The sequence below is a fragment of the Ictalurus furcatus genome, chromosome 17 (genome assembly GCF_023375685.1).
Source record: "Ictalurus furcatus strain D&B chromosome 17, Billie_1.0, whole genome shotgun sequence".
In the NCBI taxonomy this organism is placed as follows: Eukaryota; Metazoa; Chordata; class Actinopteri; order Siluriformes; family Ictaluridae; genus Ictalurus; species Ictalurus furcatus.
The window spans coordinates 26588308-26607601 of record NC_071271.1 but is presented as its reverse complement, the minus strand read 5'-3'; the positions used below and the strand labels follow the sequence as shown (position 1 = coordinate 26607601).

The window sequence follows — 19294 nt, the reverse complement described above, 5'->3', positions numbered from 1 at the left end:
ATAGTCCTGCTGCCTCCTGGTAGCTGCAGGAGCTTCATCAGTCCAGCCTGTCCATGTTGTGTTCAGGTAAAGGTGAGCTGGCGTACCCTGACATCCTGGCTCTCATCATTGCCGTCCTCGTCACGGCCATCGTGGCTTTGGGAGTGAAGAACTCCGTCGGCTTCAACAACGTCCTGAACATTATCAACCTGCTCGTCTGGGTCTTCATGATGATCGCCGGGTTTTTCTTCGTCGACAGCTCCAACTGGGACGGAGGACGATTCCTGCCTTTCGGCTGGTCAGGGGTAACGACACACCTGTAACACACTTGTAGAAACCCTGTAACATACCTGTAACATACCTGTAGCAACCCTGTAACAACCCTGTAACATACCTGTAGCAACCCTGTAACAACCCTGTAACAACCCTGTAACATACCTGTAGCAACCCTGTAACAACTCTGTAACATCCCTGTAACATACCTGTAGCAACCCTGTAACAACCCTGTAACATACCTGTAGCAACCCTGTAACAACTCTGTAACATCCCTGTAACATACCTGTAGCAACCCTGTAACAACCCTGTAACATACCTGTAGCAACCCTGTAACAACCCTGTAACATACCTGTAGCAACCCTGTAACAACCCTGTAACATACCTGTAACATACCTGTAGCAACCCTGTAACAGACCTGTAGCAACCCTGTAACAACCCTGTAACATCCCTGTAACATACCTGTAGCAACCCTGTAACAACCCTGTAACATACCTGTAGCAACCCTGTAACAACCCTGTAACATACCTGTAGCAACCCTGTAACAACCCTGTAACATCCCTGTAGCAACCCAGTAACAACCCTGCAACATCCCTGTAACATACCTGTAGCAACCCTGTAACAACCCTGTAACAGACCTGTAGCAACCCTGTAACAACCCTGTAACAACCCTGTAACATACCTGTAACAACCCTGTAGCACACATTTGTTAAATGTTCAGTAATATTTAAAAATACACTGTTTAAAGTCTATAGAATGTTAGTAATATAACTTACATTATAATATATCTACATTGTAAGTAATATAACTTCCTATAATATAATAAGTAAGTAATATAGCTGGCACTATAGCCTCCTGTATAGCCCTGCAGAGTTAATCATGAGAAACTGCACCAATCAGAAACAGAGCTGGAAAGAGCTCCGCCCTCCAGTGCCAGTCCACATTTAGTTTTATTAGCCTGTAGCATGAAGATGTGATTAATAAGGATGTGAAGTAATTAAAGGCGTGATGATGGTGTGTGTGCAGGTGATGCAGGGCGCGGCCACGTGTTTCTACGCCTTTATCGGCTTCGACATCATCGCTACGACAGGAGAGGAGGCGAAGAGTCCGAACACCTCCATCCCCTACGCCATTACAGCATCACTCATCACCTGTCTCACTGCCTACGTCTCTGTGAGTACACACCTCAACACACACACACACACACCTCAACACACACACACACACACCTCAACACACACACACACACCTCAACACACACACACACCTCAACACACACACACACACACCTCAACACACACACACACCTCAACACACACACACACACCTCAACACACACACACACACACACACACACACACACACACACCTCAACACACACACACACACCTCAACACACACACACACACACACACACACACACACACACCTCAACACACACACACACACCTCAACACACACACACACACACACACACCTCAACACACACACCTCAACACACACACACACACCTCAACACACACACACACACCTCAACACACACACACACACACCTCAACACACACACACACACACCTCAACACACACACACACACCTCAACACACACACACACACCTCAACACACACACACACACACACACCTCAACACACACACACACACCTCAACACACACACACACACCTCAACACACACACACACACCTCAACACACACACACACCTCAACACACACACACACACCTCAACACACACACACACACCTCAACACACACACACACACACACACACCTCAACACACACACACACACCTCAACACACACACACACACACACACACACACACACCTCAACACACACACACACACCTCAACACATACACACACACCTCAACACACACACACACACACACACACCTCAACACTCACACACACACCTCAACACACACACACCTCAACACACACACACACACACACACACATACACACACCTCAACACACACACACACACCTCAACACACACACACACACCTCAACACACACACACACACCTCAACACTCACACACACACCTCAACACACACACACACCTCAACACACACACACACACACACACACACACATACACACACCTCAACACTCACACACACACCTCAACACACACACACACACATACACACACCTCAACACTCACACACACACCTCAACACACACACACACACACACCTCAACACACACACACACACACACATACATACACACACCTCAACACACACACACACACACACACACCTCAACACACACATACACACACCTCAACACTCACACACACACCTCAACACTCACACACACACCTCAACACACACACACACACACACATACACACACCTCAACACACACACACACACACACACCTCAACACACACACACACACCTCAACACACACACACACACACCTCAACACACACACACACCTCAACACACACACACACACACACACACACACACATACACACACCTCAACACACACACACACACACACACACCTCAACACACACACACACACCTCAACACTCACACACACCTCAACACACACACACACCTCAACACACACACACACACACACACACACATACACACACCTCAACACTCACACACACACCTCAACACACACACACACATACACACACCTCAACACACACACACACACCTCAACACACACACACACACACCTCAACACACACACACACACACACATACATACACACACCTCAACACACACACACACACCTCAACACACACACACACACACACCTCAACACACACACACACACCTCAACACACACACACACACCTCAACACACACACACACACACACACACCTCAACACACACACCTCAACACACACACACACACACCTCAACACACACACACACACCTCAACACACACACACACACACACACACCTCAACACACACACCTCAACACACACACACACACACCTCAACACACACACACACACCTCAACACACACACACACACCTCAACACACACACACACACACCTCAACACACACACACACACACACACACCTCAACACACACACCTCAACACACACACACACACACCTCAACACACACACACACACCTCAACACACACACACACACCTCAACACACACACACACACACCTCAACACACACACACACACCTCAACACACACACACACACACACACCTCAACACACACACACACACCTCAACACACACACACACACCTCAACACACACACACACACACCTCAACACACACACACACCTCAACACACACACACACACCTCAACACACACACACACACACACACACCTCAACACACACACACACACACACACACACACACACCTCAACACACACACACACACCTCAACACACACACACACACCTCAACACACACACACACACACACACACCTCAACACACACACACACACCTCAACACTCACACACACACCTCAACACACACACACCTCAACACACACACACACACACACACACATACACACACCTCAACACACACACACACACCTCAACACACACACACACACCTCAACACACACACACACACCTCAACACTCACACACACACCTCAACACACACACACACCTCAACACACACACACACACACACACACACACACACACACATACACACACCTCAACACTCACACACACACCTCAACACACACACACACACATACACACACCTCAACACTCACACACACACCTCAACACACACACACACACACCTCAACACACACACACACACACACATACATACACACACCTCAACACACACACACACACACACACACCTCAACACACACATACACACACCTCAACACTCACACACACACCTCAACACTCACACACACACCTCAACACACACACACACACACACACATACACACACCTCAACACACACACACACACACACACCTCAACACACACACACACACCTCAACACACACACACACACCTCAACACTCACACACACACACCTCAACACACACACACACCTCAACACACACACACACACACACACACACACATACACACACCTCAACACACACACACACACACACACACCTCAACACACACACACACACCTCAACACTCACACACACCTCAACACACACACACACCTCAACACACACACACACACACACACACACATACACACACCTCAACACTCACACACACACCTCAACACACACACACACATACACACACCTCAACACACACACACACCCCTCAACACACACACACACACACCTCAACACACACACACACACACACATACATACACACACCTCAACACACACACACACACACACACCTCAACACACACATACACACACCTCAACACTCACACACACACCTCAACACTCACACACACACCTCAACACACACACACACACACACACACATACACACACCTCAACACACACACACACACACACACACCTCAACACACACACACACACCTCAACACTCACACACACACCTCAACACACACACACACACACATACACACACCTCAACACACACACACACACACACACACACATACACACACCTCAACACACACACACACACCTCAACACACACACACACACCTCAACACTCACACACACACCTCAACACACACACACACCTCAACACACACACACACACACACACACATACACACACCTCAACACTCACACACACACCTCAACACACACACACACATACACACACCTCAACACTCACACACACACCTCAACACACACACACACACACCTCAACACACACACACACACACACACATACATACACACACCTCAACACACACACACACACACCTCAACACACACATACACACACCTCAACACTCACACACACACCTCAACACTCACACACACACCTCAACACACACACACACACACACACACACACACACACACACATACACACACCTCAACACACACACACACACACACCTCAACACACACACACACACACACCTCAACACACACACACACACACACACACCTCAACACACACACACACCTCAACACACACACACACACCTCAACACACACACACACATACACACACATACACACACCTCAACACACACACACACACATACACACACCTCAACACACACACACACACACACCTCAACACACACACACACACACACCTCAACACACACACACACACACATACACACACCTCAACACACATACACACACACACACACACACACCTCAACACACACACACACACACACACACCTCAACACACACACACACACAAACACACACACACACACACACCTCAACACACACACACACACACACACACACACACACACACACACCTCAACACGCACAAAACAAATAAAAACATATGTACACACACCGCAGGACACACCTGCACACAAAACAGTGCACATGTACACACTTACTATACACCAGGACACACACTCACACGCACCTGGACATATTCACACAGTGGGCGTGTTGGAGTCAGGTGAGTTGTGGAGCATGGTTGTTTCATTACAGATCATTCCTGATCGTTCCCTCGCTCCCTCACACCTGCGCCCGCGTCGGAATGATGCTAATCCAAAACCGGCTCTTCGCCTCCACACCTGCCTGTCAGGAACGCCGCTAATTAGTGTCTGTGGCTATGTTAGCATAGCAGTGGCTAATTTTACATTTGAACATGGTCTCGGTGTTGTGTAGGTGAGTGTGATCCTCACCCTGATGGTGCCCTACACCCTGATCGACGCCGACGCCCCCCTGATGGAGATGTTCTCTGTGCACGGGTTTTACTCGGCCAAGTACGTGGTGGCTTTCGGCTCCATCGCCGGACTCACCGTCAGTCTGCTCGGCTCGCTCTTCCCCATGCCACGAGTCATCTACGCCATGGCGGGGGACGGCCTGCTCTTCAGGTGAAACAGCAAACCTTCCTTACTGTCTTTTCTTTTTTACACAAATTACACAAATACCGATTCTGGTTGTTTGTTTGTTTGTTTGTTTGTTTATTTATTTATTTATTTACGTGTTGGGGCACACTATTTCTTAACACCTTCTGGCAAAAAAATTTTTTGTCGTAATTAAAATACAGACTTTTGGGATCTAAACTGATTTGGAGGCGGGGCTACGAAGGTCTCCAGTTTGTGATGTCACAAAACAGACTCGAAACATTTTCGAACCAATCACAGCGCTTTACAAAATACGAAAGAATGACGACGTGGTAAAAAAACGAAAACCTTTATCGGCAGAACTTGCATGCTTAGCTAGCTAGTGTTAACGATGAACATGGTGGTTGTCATGGTAACATTATATTCTGACAGGTTTTCCAGCTATTAAAGAAATCAGAGAGAAGATAACGGTGTAAATCGAGACTCTGGAGTGATATTAGCGATGTTAGCGATATCAGGGCTAGCAGAAGGACACGGATACGTTTCTAAACTGAAATTTGGACGTATATATTCATAATGTGACGTTTTTATACGTTTAAGGTGTTGACATGTTTTAGGCATAAAAAAAAATTACTTAATACAAATTACAATTAGAACTTTTATATATATGTTGTGTGTGTGTTGAGTAACTTAACGTGTCACCGGCGATGTTTTCACGTGCGTGTTGTGTGTTGCAGGTTCCTGGCTAACGTGAGCTCGTACACGGAGACGCCGGCGGTGGCGTGCGTGGTGTCGGGTTTCCTCGCCGCACTCCTCGCTCTGTTGGTGAGCCTGCGCGATCTGATCGAGATGATGTCCATCGGCACGCTGTTGGCCTACACGCTCGTCTCCGTGTGCGTGCTGCTGCTGCGCTACCAGCCCGAAAGCGACATCCACGGCTTTGTCAACTTCCTGTCTGAACAGGAAGTGGCCAGGAAGACGGAGAGCGAAGAGAAGGACGAATACGAAGAAGGTGATGAGTACAACGTCGATGACGGTGGTGGGTGCATCTCGAAAAACACTTGCGGCGCCAAGAATCTCCCGTCGCTAGGCGACAACGAGATGCTAATCGGCAAGTCGGACAAAACCAAGTCTAGCTACGCGGCTAATCATCCGAACTACGGCACCGTGGACAAATTGACCGGGATCGAGTCTGATGAGACGGAAAATGCCTACGTGCAGAAGCTAAAGAGGCTAATGGGGCCACGTTATTACACGCTGCGGATCCGGTTGGGTCTACCGGGAAAGATGGACCGTCCCACAGAGGCCACCGGCCGGACGGTGACTCGCTGCGTTCTCCTGCTCTTCGTCCTCGTCTTCGCCTTCTGCTCGCTGATCACGTTCGGCACGGACTTTATCTCTGAGGGACAGTGGTGGGCCGTGACGCTGCTCGTACTGCTGGTGATCTCCATCTCGCTGCTCGTCTTCATCATCGTGCAGCAGCCGGAGAACCCGAAGCGTCTGCCCTACATGGCGCCCTGCGTGCCGTTCGTCCCCGTCTCGGCCATGTTGGTCAACGTTTATCTCATGCTCAAACTCTCCGGCATCACCTGGATCCGCTTTGCCGTCTGGTGCTTCATAGGTGAGAAACGTCTTCGTGGTACCTTCATGAAAAGTTCTACACCGTGTTCTTCCTCTTCTGTTTCTTTCACCTGGGAATTACCAATGAATGAACCTTTAATGCACCTGAAAGACCTGTACACACTTAACCACACACCTGGACACGTCTATACACAATAATACACACCTACACACCTGTATATACTGTAAACACAGCTGGACACACCTACAGACGCACAAGCACATACCCACACGCACAATAATACACACCTACACACCTGTATATACCGTATACACACATTGATACACACCTGTACACCTGTATACACACCTGGACACAAATCCATCAACATCAGGGCAACGCTACACAACGGTATACATTCACCTAGACACACCTACACACAGCTGGGAATACACAACAATACACACCTGCGCAACTGTACACTCACATACAACACATACAGTCACCTGGACAAACTTGACAAATACACACACACACACCGACTAGCTGTTTTTATCTCAGAGTGTAAACGATGCGTGTGATTGGCTCCTCCCACTCTGATTGACAGGAAGGCTGTCCTGACTCTGTTTCTCGTCCATCTGCAGGTGTGCTGATTTATTTTGGCTACGGAATGTGGAACAGCACGCTGGAGATCACGGCTCTGGAGGAGGAAGCTCATGCCAGCACGTACCAGCGCTACGACATGGGCGTCGACGATAACCTCGCTGTAGATGACGACCTTTGCCCTCCGGGAGACCGCAAACCCCAAAGCAGGACCGAGAAGCAGAACTGCAACTCAGATGACGTTTCAGATCCCAAAAAGTCCTCGTCGTCCCGCGGCAGAGCTAAAACCAAGAACGTGAAGACCACCTTCGAGGCTCTGGTGGTGGACGAGGACTTGGACGAACCGCTGGAATGAACAAAGTCTAAAAACTCTTGGGCTAGATGCTTCTCCAAAGTTTTATTCCGCTTCCTGACCTATTTATCTGTTTTTCATTTGTGTTTTTAACCTTAACTACCGACCAGAAAAGGAATTATATTTCTAACAGGCCTACTGCATTCCTTTGCACTTTGCTTGCTATCACACACTCCAAAGACGGGCCGGTAATTACATTACTCCATTCCTTTTCTGGATTTGTATTTCTTTCATTTTAATGTCTCTCGAACTGCAGTAACGAATGCATTGTAAATCTCATGCTAGCTCGCTAATTATCAAAGTTGAACAGCTTTTCCTGGGGAAAAAACCCAGAGTAATTGTAACTTCTGTGAGAAGTTTCCATTGGCGTAGGCAGATTGGCGTTGGCGTTCGACTAGAATAATTTCTGATGTTCCGCTAACACGTAAACACGACATGATGAAATTTAGCGAGTTAGCGTCCAGGGATTCTCCTCCGGATGAACCGTTAATGACTTTCTGAGACCGAGTACCAGATAAAGACTAATGAAGTGTGGAAGAGGAAGCCTAAAGGCAGCCGATCACACGTCAGATCTGCTTAATGAATTCATCAACATTAACGATTATCGTGATGAGGTGTTGCTCCGTGTACGCTGCGTTTTTGGTTCGAAATGAAAATGGGAGAACAGCTTTTTGTTTCGTTTTTGTTTTTCTCTTGGCGTGCACTAAAATAGCTCATAAAATTATTCTTAGAAATGCAAACGTTAACCCGCTTTTCATTGTTTCCACTCGTCTAGAAATCAAATATTCACGAGTATTCAAATGTGAAAAAAATGTACACATGGAGGTGATGTAAGATAATTACTATCGAGAAAAAGCGATTACTGATCAAATCACGACGTGCGTTTAAAAATAGTGAAGCGTGTGACGGTGAAGGAGAACGACGCGGCAGCTGGAAAGCATCCCGAGGCACTGCCATGTAAAGTGCAGCTGTTAAAGGCTTTGTGATTTTGAGCTGATGTTAGTTAGCGCTCCAGTTAACGTCTGTGTATAACTGGGCTGGTTAGCGTTAGCTAAATATAATGAACATTTGATTTCAATTATTATTAATAACTCAAAACTAATCAAAATGAATCAGTCATTTTATGGAAAAAAAAAAAAGAATACATTTTCAGTCACTCCAGGATTTTTGCGATCGCAGAAATGAACGCAAAATCGAGCAAACGCGGCAATATTCGGAATTTTCAAAATGACCGCGTCATGTGACGTCGTCACGACGTGTGTCCAGCCAAAGCCGCCTTCGATTCACGAGTGCAGCGAAAAGGTCTCGTTTACCGACAAACATCACTGTGCAAGAGCGCGCAGAACTGTTCCGTGAAATCGCGATACGTAGCTTTCTGCAAACACACACACACACACACACACACACACACACGCACACAAAAACTCTGCAAATTGCATCGAAAACTTAAAAAAACAAGAAAGCTGCAGTACAGTCCAGCGTTTTTACAATTGCAACAATCACAAAATAAAATCTGCGAAATCCTGTACGGAGTGAATTTCCTATTTTGGTGAACGCCAAGAAAGAAAAAAAAACTCAAATAAAAAGTTGTTTACTTGTTTTCTCCTTTTCATTTTGTACCAAAAAACAGCGTACACTGAGCAGCGTGCCGCAGTTCGGAGGTAACATCGGAGGTAACATCGGCACGCCCGGCGCATCATCACTTCCTGTAGCAGAACCGTTCACAGAGCTTCAGGTTTATTGTTTAAAACTCCACGCGGAGATGAAACATCTGATCCAAACAGGTGATCAGACTTCGATGAATTTCTGCGTTCTCTTCTTACGTTCGTTTTCACTTGAAGGTGCCGTAACCAAAAGCTCAAATCTCACTCGTACGCTCTGACACGAAGTTGTTCTGTGCTACTGACTGTTTTTATTTATTTAAAACCGCGTATTAGAATCTTTCATCCACAACATCTAGCCCAAGATGTTGCAGTGGCTCGAGACAGCCACGAGTTTGCTTGCGATTAGTGCCTTCATGCGTCTCTGGTCACGACTGCTCATGCTTACCGACGTGTGTGTTGGTGTGTGTTGGTGTGTGTTTATTTCTTTTGGTACGATGAAAACGGAATGAATGACACGGGCGTCTTTAATCATTCTTGAAATGTGTGCTCATCCGTGCCTGCCATGTTCCACCATCTCCTCACCAGCTCTGTGTGCTAGCACTGCGCTAAACACGCCTCTGATCTCACGCCGCATTCGTGCAGATTCAAGCCGGTGGAGTTTGTACGAAGCATGACTCCGCCCCCATTCAGAACTTCACCATTCACCAATCATACAGTATGTTTTTAAGGAAAGCACAGAGATCATGTTGGTAGGTTTACGCCGGGTGCAGTGGATCAGCGAGGATATGATCCAGGTTTAAAGTCACGTTACCCAAAACTAAACTCGTAACTCATTCCACCGTAAGAGGCCTTACGTTTTTCAGTTTAGAACAAACATACATGTCGGAATAAACTAAAGATATTAGTGAGTACAGATGGTTCAATTAAGGATTAATATTCTCTGTTCAGTTCCACAGAGGCCTGGGTCTGGACACGCTGCGCTGAGTTGTGCCACGCAATGCATCTGTAATGTACAGAGCTTTATTTCAGGTCTTGGGCAGTTTGTGTGTGTGTGTGTGTGTGTGTAGTTTCTTGTCCATGTAGCATGTGGAAATTAAACTTGCGTCGCTGAGTAATTTGCATGTGTGAGAAACCACAATGAGGCTGTGTTCCATTACTGTTTTTAATGCGCCCTTGCTGACTTCCCCTTGGTCCGTATGAGATCGAGTGAAACTGATGAGATGAGGGATCGAGTAGGTGCCGGTCCTGGTTTTGGTCACTGAAAGGGGCGGAGCTTAAGTTAGCTTTCCGTCACATCGCAGCAATTTGCCAATGATGACTTTTTTTAACTTTACTAAGGAGTGACATAGGTTTTATCCGTTTATAGTTACATTGATAGTTTAATGTTGTGGAACGCCTGGGAAATGCAGATGTTGACATTTCTGTGGACTGTGGATTTCTCCGTGTATATATGAAGGAACTGCGCGAAGAGGTATTGCTCGAGAGTTAGCATGTGGGCGTGCTGGAAGTGCATACTCCTGTGGAATAGACGATGCACACTTTAGAGTGATCGAGGGCGCGCTGAAAGCGGTTTGGGACGCAGAGTGTGACGCAGCAATTCCTCCTGTTTACAAAGCCAAATTCTGCCAACCGCTATTTTCCTTCACAATCGGATATAAAATGGTGTCTGAGGATTTTTTACGGTTGTTTCATAAAGAGTTTTAACGCCAACACTTACAGGAAGAAACCCCAAACCTCTGAGTGCACAAACGCCTGGTTCTGTTTTATCATTTACCATTCTCTAAATACTATCACCATCCTTCACTCAGCATGGTGTGTTCTGACCAGATGAGAGCAGTACAGTGTGTTCTGATTGGCTGAGAGCAGCACGGTGTGTTCGGATTGGCTGAGAGCAGTACGGTGTGTTCTGTTTGGCTGAGAACAGTACGGTGTGTTCTGACTGGCTGAGAGCATTACGGTGTGTTCTGATTGGCTGAGAGCAGTACGGTGTGTTCTGATTGGCTGAGAGCAGTACGGTGTGTTCTGATTGGCTGAGAGTAGTACGGTGTGTTCTGATTGGCTGAGAGCAGTACGGTGTGTTCTGATTGGCTGAGAGCAGTACGGTGTGTTCTGATTGGATGAGAGCACTACGGTGTGTTCTGACTGGCTGAGAGCACTACGGTGTGTTCTGATTGGCTGAGAGCAGTACGGTGTGTTATGATTGGCTGAGAGCACTACGGTGTGTTCTGATTGGCTGAGAGCAGTACGGTGTGTTCTGATTGGCTGAGAGCAGTACGGTGTGTTCTGACTGGCTGAGAGCAGTACGGTGTGTTCTGATTGGCTGAGAGCAGTACGGTGTGTTGTGATTGGATGAGAGCAGTACGGTGTGTTCTGATTGGCTGAGAGCACAGTGTTGTTGTGTTTATATTTTTGAAAATATACAGTTATAAAAGTATAGTTGTTTCAGAATTGATGGCATCTTCAATATCACCATTAGTGAATTATTTCGAACCGTATTTGGCACATTTTTTGAGAATTTCATTGCAGTTTGTGGTTTTTATCAACTTTATACTGTTTAAAGTTTGAGACTAAAGTGTGAAACGTTCCCATAAAACCAGACTGATGGGACGTAGAAGGATTTCAATTAGAGCTGCCTGCTGATGATGTCATAACGGGCGTCACACCATCTGACCGATCAGCAGCTTCGCTTCAAATCACACTCTTCAGAAAAGACACGATACAGACTACACTATAATATCAGGCTTTAAATGAATGAATTAGCGAAAGCTAAAAGACGGGTTAGCTACGTCTAGCTATCATGGCTATAGAGCCCTGACAGGATGAACAGTATCGGTGAGGAAAGCGTCAGATTAGTGTTTGATTACTGATAAAAATAAAACCGCTCCCGCTCCAGGAGTGCACTCGGACGTTTGGGAGTGAAGGTGTGTATTTTTAAAGAGCTCTTTCAGTAAATTTAAGTGTGGGTATGGACTGTAGTTTGTTCGAGACTCGAGCACTGAGACAGCGTTTCGAACAGAACCGGAGATTGTGTAAAGGAATATTTTATTACGGATCTATTTTAGAAAGAAATTAGCCACTGTTAGCACTAAGACTTGGCTAGCGTTTATTTGATCTATTTCCTGTTGACGATACACGCTGCGCATTGTTGTGTTTGTTGCACAGAGTGTGTGTCGGGTGTGTGTTGTTCGGGTGAGATCAGCTTCCCGGTGTAAACTTGGTCTTTTTGGATGTTATTCTTGTAAGATTTTAAATTATTTAAAAGAAAAAAAGGCCAAAATATTTATCTATATATCTATCTATCTATATATCTCATTTTGTTGTTTTTTTTTTTGTTTTGTTTGTTTGTTTGTTTGTTCGTTTGTTTGTTTCACCATTTGTGGTCCTGCTACCGCGTCACATTGTGTGATGATGTTGTCATGGCAACAATGAAAGCTGTTTATTGCAGACCTGATGAAGCGTCGCTCTTGATTTGCCTGCTTTTCTTGAAATAAACACTGATCTGTGTTCAGTTCTGATCTGAAACACAAACATACTGAAGGGTTGCCGTTAGCGAAAGTCTGAGTGCACTAACACATCTGTTTACAGTCCATTATCAAGCTAGCTAGCAATATTTGCGACGTATGGCGAGATACGATCGAGCGTGCGATTGCTTGATTTGCAAAATTGAACAAAAGCCCCATGCTTATTGATAGCTAGTAAGCTAAACAGATCAAACTTTATTTAGCGTAATGGAAATTGTAGTAATAGGTGACAAAAAAACAAAAGCTAACTCAATCATATGACTGAAACATGATAGCTAGCTAGCTAACAACCCGAATACTTTTTTCGATTCTACAATAAAATAGCATACAACATGTAGCTAGCCAGTTTGCTAGCAAGCTAGCGAATGCCTCATACGTACTGTAGCTAGCTAGCAAACTGATGTCATGGAGCTAAAATCTTCAACTTAAACATTTAGTAGTGTTCAAAAACAGTTTTACACTAAGCACTACATAAAGATGAAAGTCATGTTTATTCGATTTGGTTCAATTTGATCAAAGCTAATCTGAAACTGCTAGTTAGCTTTTAGCAATACAGGAAAACAGCTGTCGGTGTTTCTGTTAACTAAAGTAGTAAAAAAAATGAGTACGCTTACATGTTAGTGTTTGACTGAATAAAAACCAGTTTGTTTTAGTGCACTTTGGCTTATACACATGCACATGCACACACACACACACACACACACACACACGTACACACACACACACACATTTCATCATCATTGCTAACGTGGTGGTCAATGTCGAAGTATGAATTTGTGAAATTCATGCTGTCGAAGTGAACAAGTCATACAGTTTCATTTCACCTGCTAACTGTATGAAACAACATTGACACACACACCGGACCTCGGGAAGAGTGTGTGTGTGTGTGCGTGTGTGGGTGTGTGTGCGCATGTGGGTAAACACTCTTCAACAAAACTGTGTTACAACTTATGAGTCTCTCATAAGACCACATCCTCCCTTCATTCCCTAGTTTTCATCTACAGCTGTTTTTCGGTGATTTCTGGGGCTACGGATATTAGCAATATCTCAACATTAGCTTATGCAATATAATCCGCTACAATATTTTCCTGACACACGCAAAAGTAAAGAAAAAAACAAGCTCTAAATATTCTAATGAATAATACGAGCATACTGTTTATGACCACGCCAGAGCGTATCAAAGCACAGTGAGATGTAATATTCAGTGTTAGCTTTTTTATTGTCTTTTTTTAAACCCTGCTACTTCCACGGTTCTTGTTTAGCTCTGATTTAGCAGAGGGAACTTCCTGAACCTTTTTATCTGTTCAGCTCAAGGTTAAACTCTGATTCAGCACTAAAAACATTTAGCATTTATTTTGTAGAATTTTTTATTTTTTTTTTTAAAGATATGAGTTAACAATAGCAGAGTCTCACAGAAACATGTCAATGCTGCTAGAATTCATCACAGAGAGAGCAGGGATCAGTTAGCATTAGGCAGTTAGCATTGCGATTAGCAATATGCAGTTAGCATTGCAATTAGCATTTTATGCAGTTAGCATCGCGGCTAGCATTACTTAATAAGCATAATGATGAGCACTATGCAGTTACCATTGTGATTAGCATTGTATAGTTAGCACTATGCAGTTAGCATTGCGATTAGCATTTTATGCAGTTAGCATTGCGATTATCATTATGCAATGACCATAATGATCAACACTATGCAGTTAGGTTTGCGATTAGCATTATACAGTTAGCATTGCGATTAGCATTGTATAGTTAGCACTATGCAGTTAGCATTGCGATTAGCATTTTATGCGGTTAGCATTGCGATTATCATTATGCAATAACCATAATGATTAACACTATGCAGTTAGCTTTGCATTTAGCATTACATAGTTAGCATTGCGATTAGAATTATGCATTTAGCACACATACAGACACTTAGCATCTGTTCCCTGCAGGTTTAATTAGCTGTTTCACATGTTAGCATTTTAAAATTATTTTGTAAAGATGCTATTTTTCTAATACAATTCTTTGCTAATAAGATTACGAATAAAAATGGTTTCGTTAACAGAATATAATTAGCATGAACTTCGTTTTTATTAGCACTTCTGCTAATAATAGTGAAGTTTGTAATGGATCAGACTAGCGTTATGCAAATGGAACTGTACTGAGTACTTTTCCCCATTTTTTGCAGCATTAGTTTAGCAATATATTACTTGTAGTATTTTCCCAGATGATATTTGTTTTTTTTTAAATTATGTATTAAAGAAACACATCCAAAAATCTTAATGGTGCTAATAATAAAACTTAGAAGGGGATTGGTTGCTGTTAAATGCGCATTTTTTCCCTGAGTTCTAAAAGAGCTACAAAAATTCACCTAAAATGTCTAGAGTTACAAACAGTAACAAAATTTGTACGCGATTATTAGCATTTTAGCGTTAGCACTGTGCTTAGCATTACGGCTCCCTGCACATTAATTCACTGCTTTGCGTATCCACATTTTAAGCTCGACTGTGTAACACAAAGATTATCCCATTGAATATTTCTAGAGCTTCTTTCTAAGAAAGACGATGCGAAGTCATGAAGTGTAAACACGCTGTAAAGTCTGGTTTAATTTCATACTTTCACCTAACGCTAGGCTAATTCATGACCAAATTACAGCCTACTGCTAAAATACATTTTATTTTAAATTAAGCTTCTTTTTTTAGTCTGAATAGGAATAATGACACCTAAATGTAAACGATTTTCAATGACAGATCATTCTGCTACTGAAATATACTGAAAAATAGTTCTTTTTTAGATGTATTATTCACCATGTTTTTATGAACGTAATCATTACCAGCATGGCCGTTATTTCCCCGAGTAAAGTACATGTTTTTCCACATTACACAGCTTCCAGTTATCCAAATAAATCATAACCTCTAGACGAGATGGAGCGATGGGACGCCGCCTCACATACTTCACAGTTTTACACGTCCGCAATCTGATCCGAGCTTCAGAGGAGACGCTTTCATACAGAAAAAAAGAATTCTTTTATTTCATTAATAAAATAACAAAAGAACATACAAGTGTTTCGTAATAAATAACCAAGCCCGGTGGAAGTTTAAGTTACAGTTCGGCTTTGTTTTCTATCAAAAAGTTTAAAACACAAAGAAAAAAACTTTTACAATTATGAGCAGAACTGTTAGCAGGGTTACCAGGTTTGTTTTTATTTATTTTTTTATCCACAGACTACGGGTTGGACATTTTTATTTAATGAGATTATTTACTTGCATTAGAATTTCGCAAGCCACATAAATGCCACTGTGTAAATATTACAATAAATTTAATAAGTTAATAAACATACGTAAGCCCTGAAAAGCCTAAGCGTGGGGGGGGGGGAGTGATGCGCTTTATTATTATTTCAATTTAATAATAATAATAATAGTTTTCACTTTAATAATTATTATTTCCAATTAATATCTAATTCCAACATATCTTATTATTTCAAGTTCAAATAATACTTTTGACTTAATAACTCGTTACTATTCAGCTTCATTTCTAAATTTTTATAAGATTTTAATAATCCTTATTCCGTACGCCATTCGTGGGATTCAGCTGATACAAATCTACGTGTAATGAGTGTTAATTCACGTGAACACGCTCAGATTTACTACGCCATTATATTACATGAGTATAGATTTCAAGACAGTTGAAGTATTAGGTGTCAGAACAATACGTTTCAAATAAGAAGGCAATATCGGTGAATAGCAGGCTAATAAGCTGAAATAACGAACTAAAAACACAAAAGAATGCGTTAGTAAGTCAAAAATAATAACCAGTTATAAATAACGAGACAATAATTGAAAATAAGATGTTATTGATGTGAAATAAGGAGATAGCGCTTCAATTTTTGTTGACAAACTCCAGGTTAAGACTTCTGTATTTAGACTGGAATTAGACTGGTTTTTAGTAGTAATGTTTTTTTTGGGCTGGATTTGATACATAGACCTGGCAACCCTGATTGTTCATTTTTACAGTTCATTATGGTTTTTTTTGATGAAGCATGAAAATCAGCAAAGCTGAACATTAACCGTTTAAATAATTATCCAGAAAGAGTGAATAAAGGGACAGAGACCTAGTGGATGTAAAGAAAAAAGTTTACAAATATTAAAATGAATATACAAATAACATTTTACGTATAAAAAAAATCAAATTAACAACAAAAAGAACATTTTAAAAAAAACCTCTCTTTAGTATAAGTCTGTGTTTAACAAAACTGGATGTTAATGTTGGATATAATTAGCTTACATCATCAAAAACTGAACACAAAAATCTATTTACAATTGAAAGAGAGAGAGAGAGAGAGAGAGCGAGGGAGAGAGAGAGAGAAACAGTGGGTAGCACCGTAGAAACATCAGACTTGTGCAGTCTTGGCGTGGTTGCCGGTGGGCGGAGTCTGGTTGGTGGGCGGGTTCTGTTTGGAGTAGTAAGAGTAACGGTTATTTTGATGGTATGAGGGAGTGGAGTCAGTGGAGCAGCAGGTGAGGATGCAGCCCCCCAGGAGAGACAAAGCCCCGCCCACCCAGCCGGAGTACAGAGAAAACCCAAATGACATCAACCTGAGTTCCTGATGAGCTCCAACTGGGAACCAGACGGTGGACACCAGACTGAACATGGCTGTGGGAACATACACACACACACACATGTTAATATAAGCCATTGAGTCTGAGGTGTTAACATCTACTTTATACATATGCATCTTGTCATTCTATTTTGAAAATTAAATGCTAATCATAGCTGCATATTTAAATTCTGCACATAGCAGTGTTCCCTTCAGCACAGCTTTTACCAGAACCAGAACCCAAGCACGTGTGGTATCATTTATCAATAACAACTAATGAAACTGAAATGGAAATTAAATCGACAATATTAGGTTTTATAACCTCTGCTCTACAACGTGTTATACTGATATACACACGCGACTATACTGAAAGCTAGTTTCCTCAGCGTTTGGTTCTAGAAATCACGGCGTTCAGAAATCTCCCTAACTTTCCACTTGGAGTTCCACATGAAAGTTTTTTTTTCCCCAAACTGAAGTACGGTAATTACACAATCTGCTGTTTAACATTAAGGCCACACAGTGATGCATCCAGATGGTAGTATTAGCCAGCTAATACCTGACGATAGTGATTTATCTGGCTGGCATGTAGTAGTTCAGCCTTGTGCATTGGCAGAGTGACAGTGGAAATGAGAAAGAACCATCTGGAACATCAACATTTCTCTCATATGTGTTGATAAATACTTTAACAGATAACAGATTACACTTTATTACAATTAGCATTGACTGCTATGACAACTAGCATGAGATCCAGCATACTGACGAACACTACAGTGTATCACACAACACTGTTTTCTGACCTGAACTGTCAGAGTTACATGGTGAATAGCACAAGATTGGGGAACTTAATGGTAAA

At 43.3% G+C, this 19294-nt stretch overlaps 2 protein-coding genes and 1 long non-coding RNA gene across 3 annotated transcripts in view; 1 reads left to right on the top strand and 2 right to left on the bottom strand.

The window, feature by feature from the left end:
- The window catches only part of slc7a14a (solute carrier family 7 member 14a), a 28421-nt gene extending 14635 nt beyond the window's left edge, over positions 1 to 13786 (top strand). Inside the window, exons 4-8 of the mRNA XM_053646614.1 lie at positions 67 to 284; positions 1279 to 1425; positions 6034 to 6242; positions 6953 to 7836; positions 8421 to 13786. Coding sequence (XP_053502589.1) covers positions 67 to 284; positions 1279 to 1425; positions 6034 to 6242; positions 6953 to 7836; positions 8421 to 8734 — 1772 coding nt within the window. The 3' untranslated portion in view covers positions 8735 to 13786. The remainder of the gene's footprint in view (positions 1 to 66; positions 285 to 1278; positions 1426 to 6033; positions 6243 to 6952; positions 7837 to 8420) is intronic.
- LOC128621123 (uncharacterized) lies at positions 5707 to 7050 on the bottom strand. The gene is made up of 3 exons (XR_008388228.1): positions 6911 to 7050; positions 6051 to 6231; positions 5707 to 5943 (listed from the first exon to the last, which is right to left on the bottom strand). It is a non-coding gene; the product is annotated as an uncharacterized LOC128621123 (long non-coding RNA).
- A 3095-nt stretch (positions 13787 to 16881) lies between the features above and the next one.
- The window catches only part of cldn11a (claudin 11a), a 5955-nt gene continuing 3542 nt past the window's right edge, over positions 16882 to 19294 (bottom strand). The window contains exon 3 of the mRNA XM_053646616.1: positions 16882 to 18497. Coding sequence (XP_053502591.1) covers positions 18235 to 18497 — 263 coding nt within the window. The 3' untranslated portion in view covers positions 16882 to 18234. The remainder of the gene's footprint in view (positions 18498 to 19294) is intronic.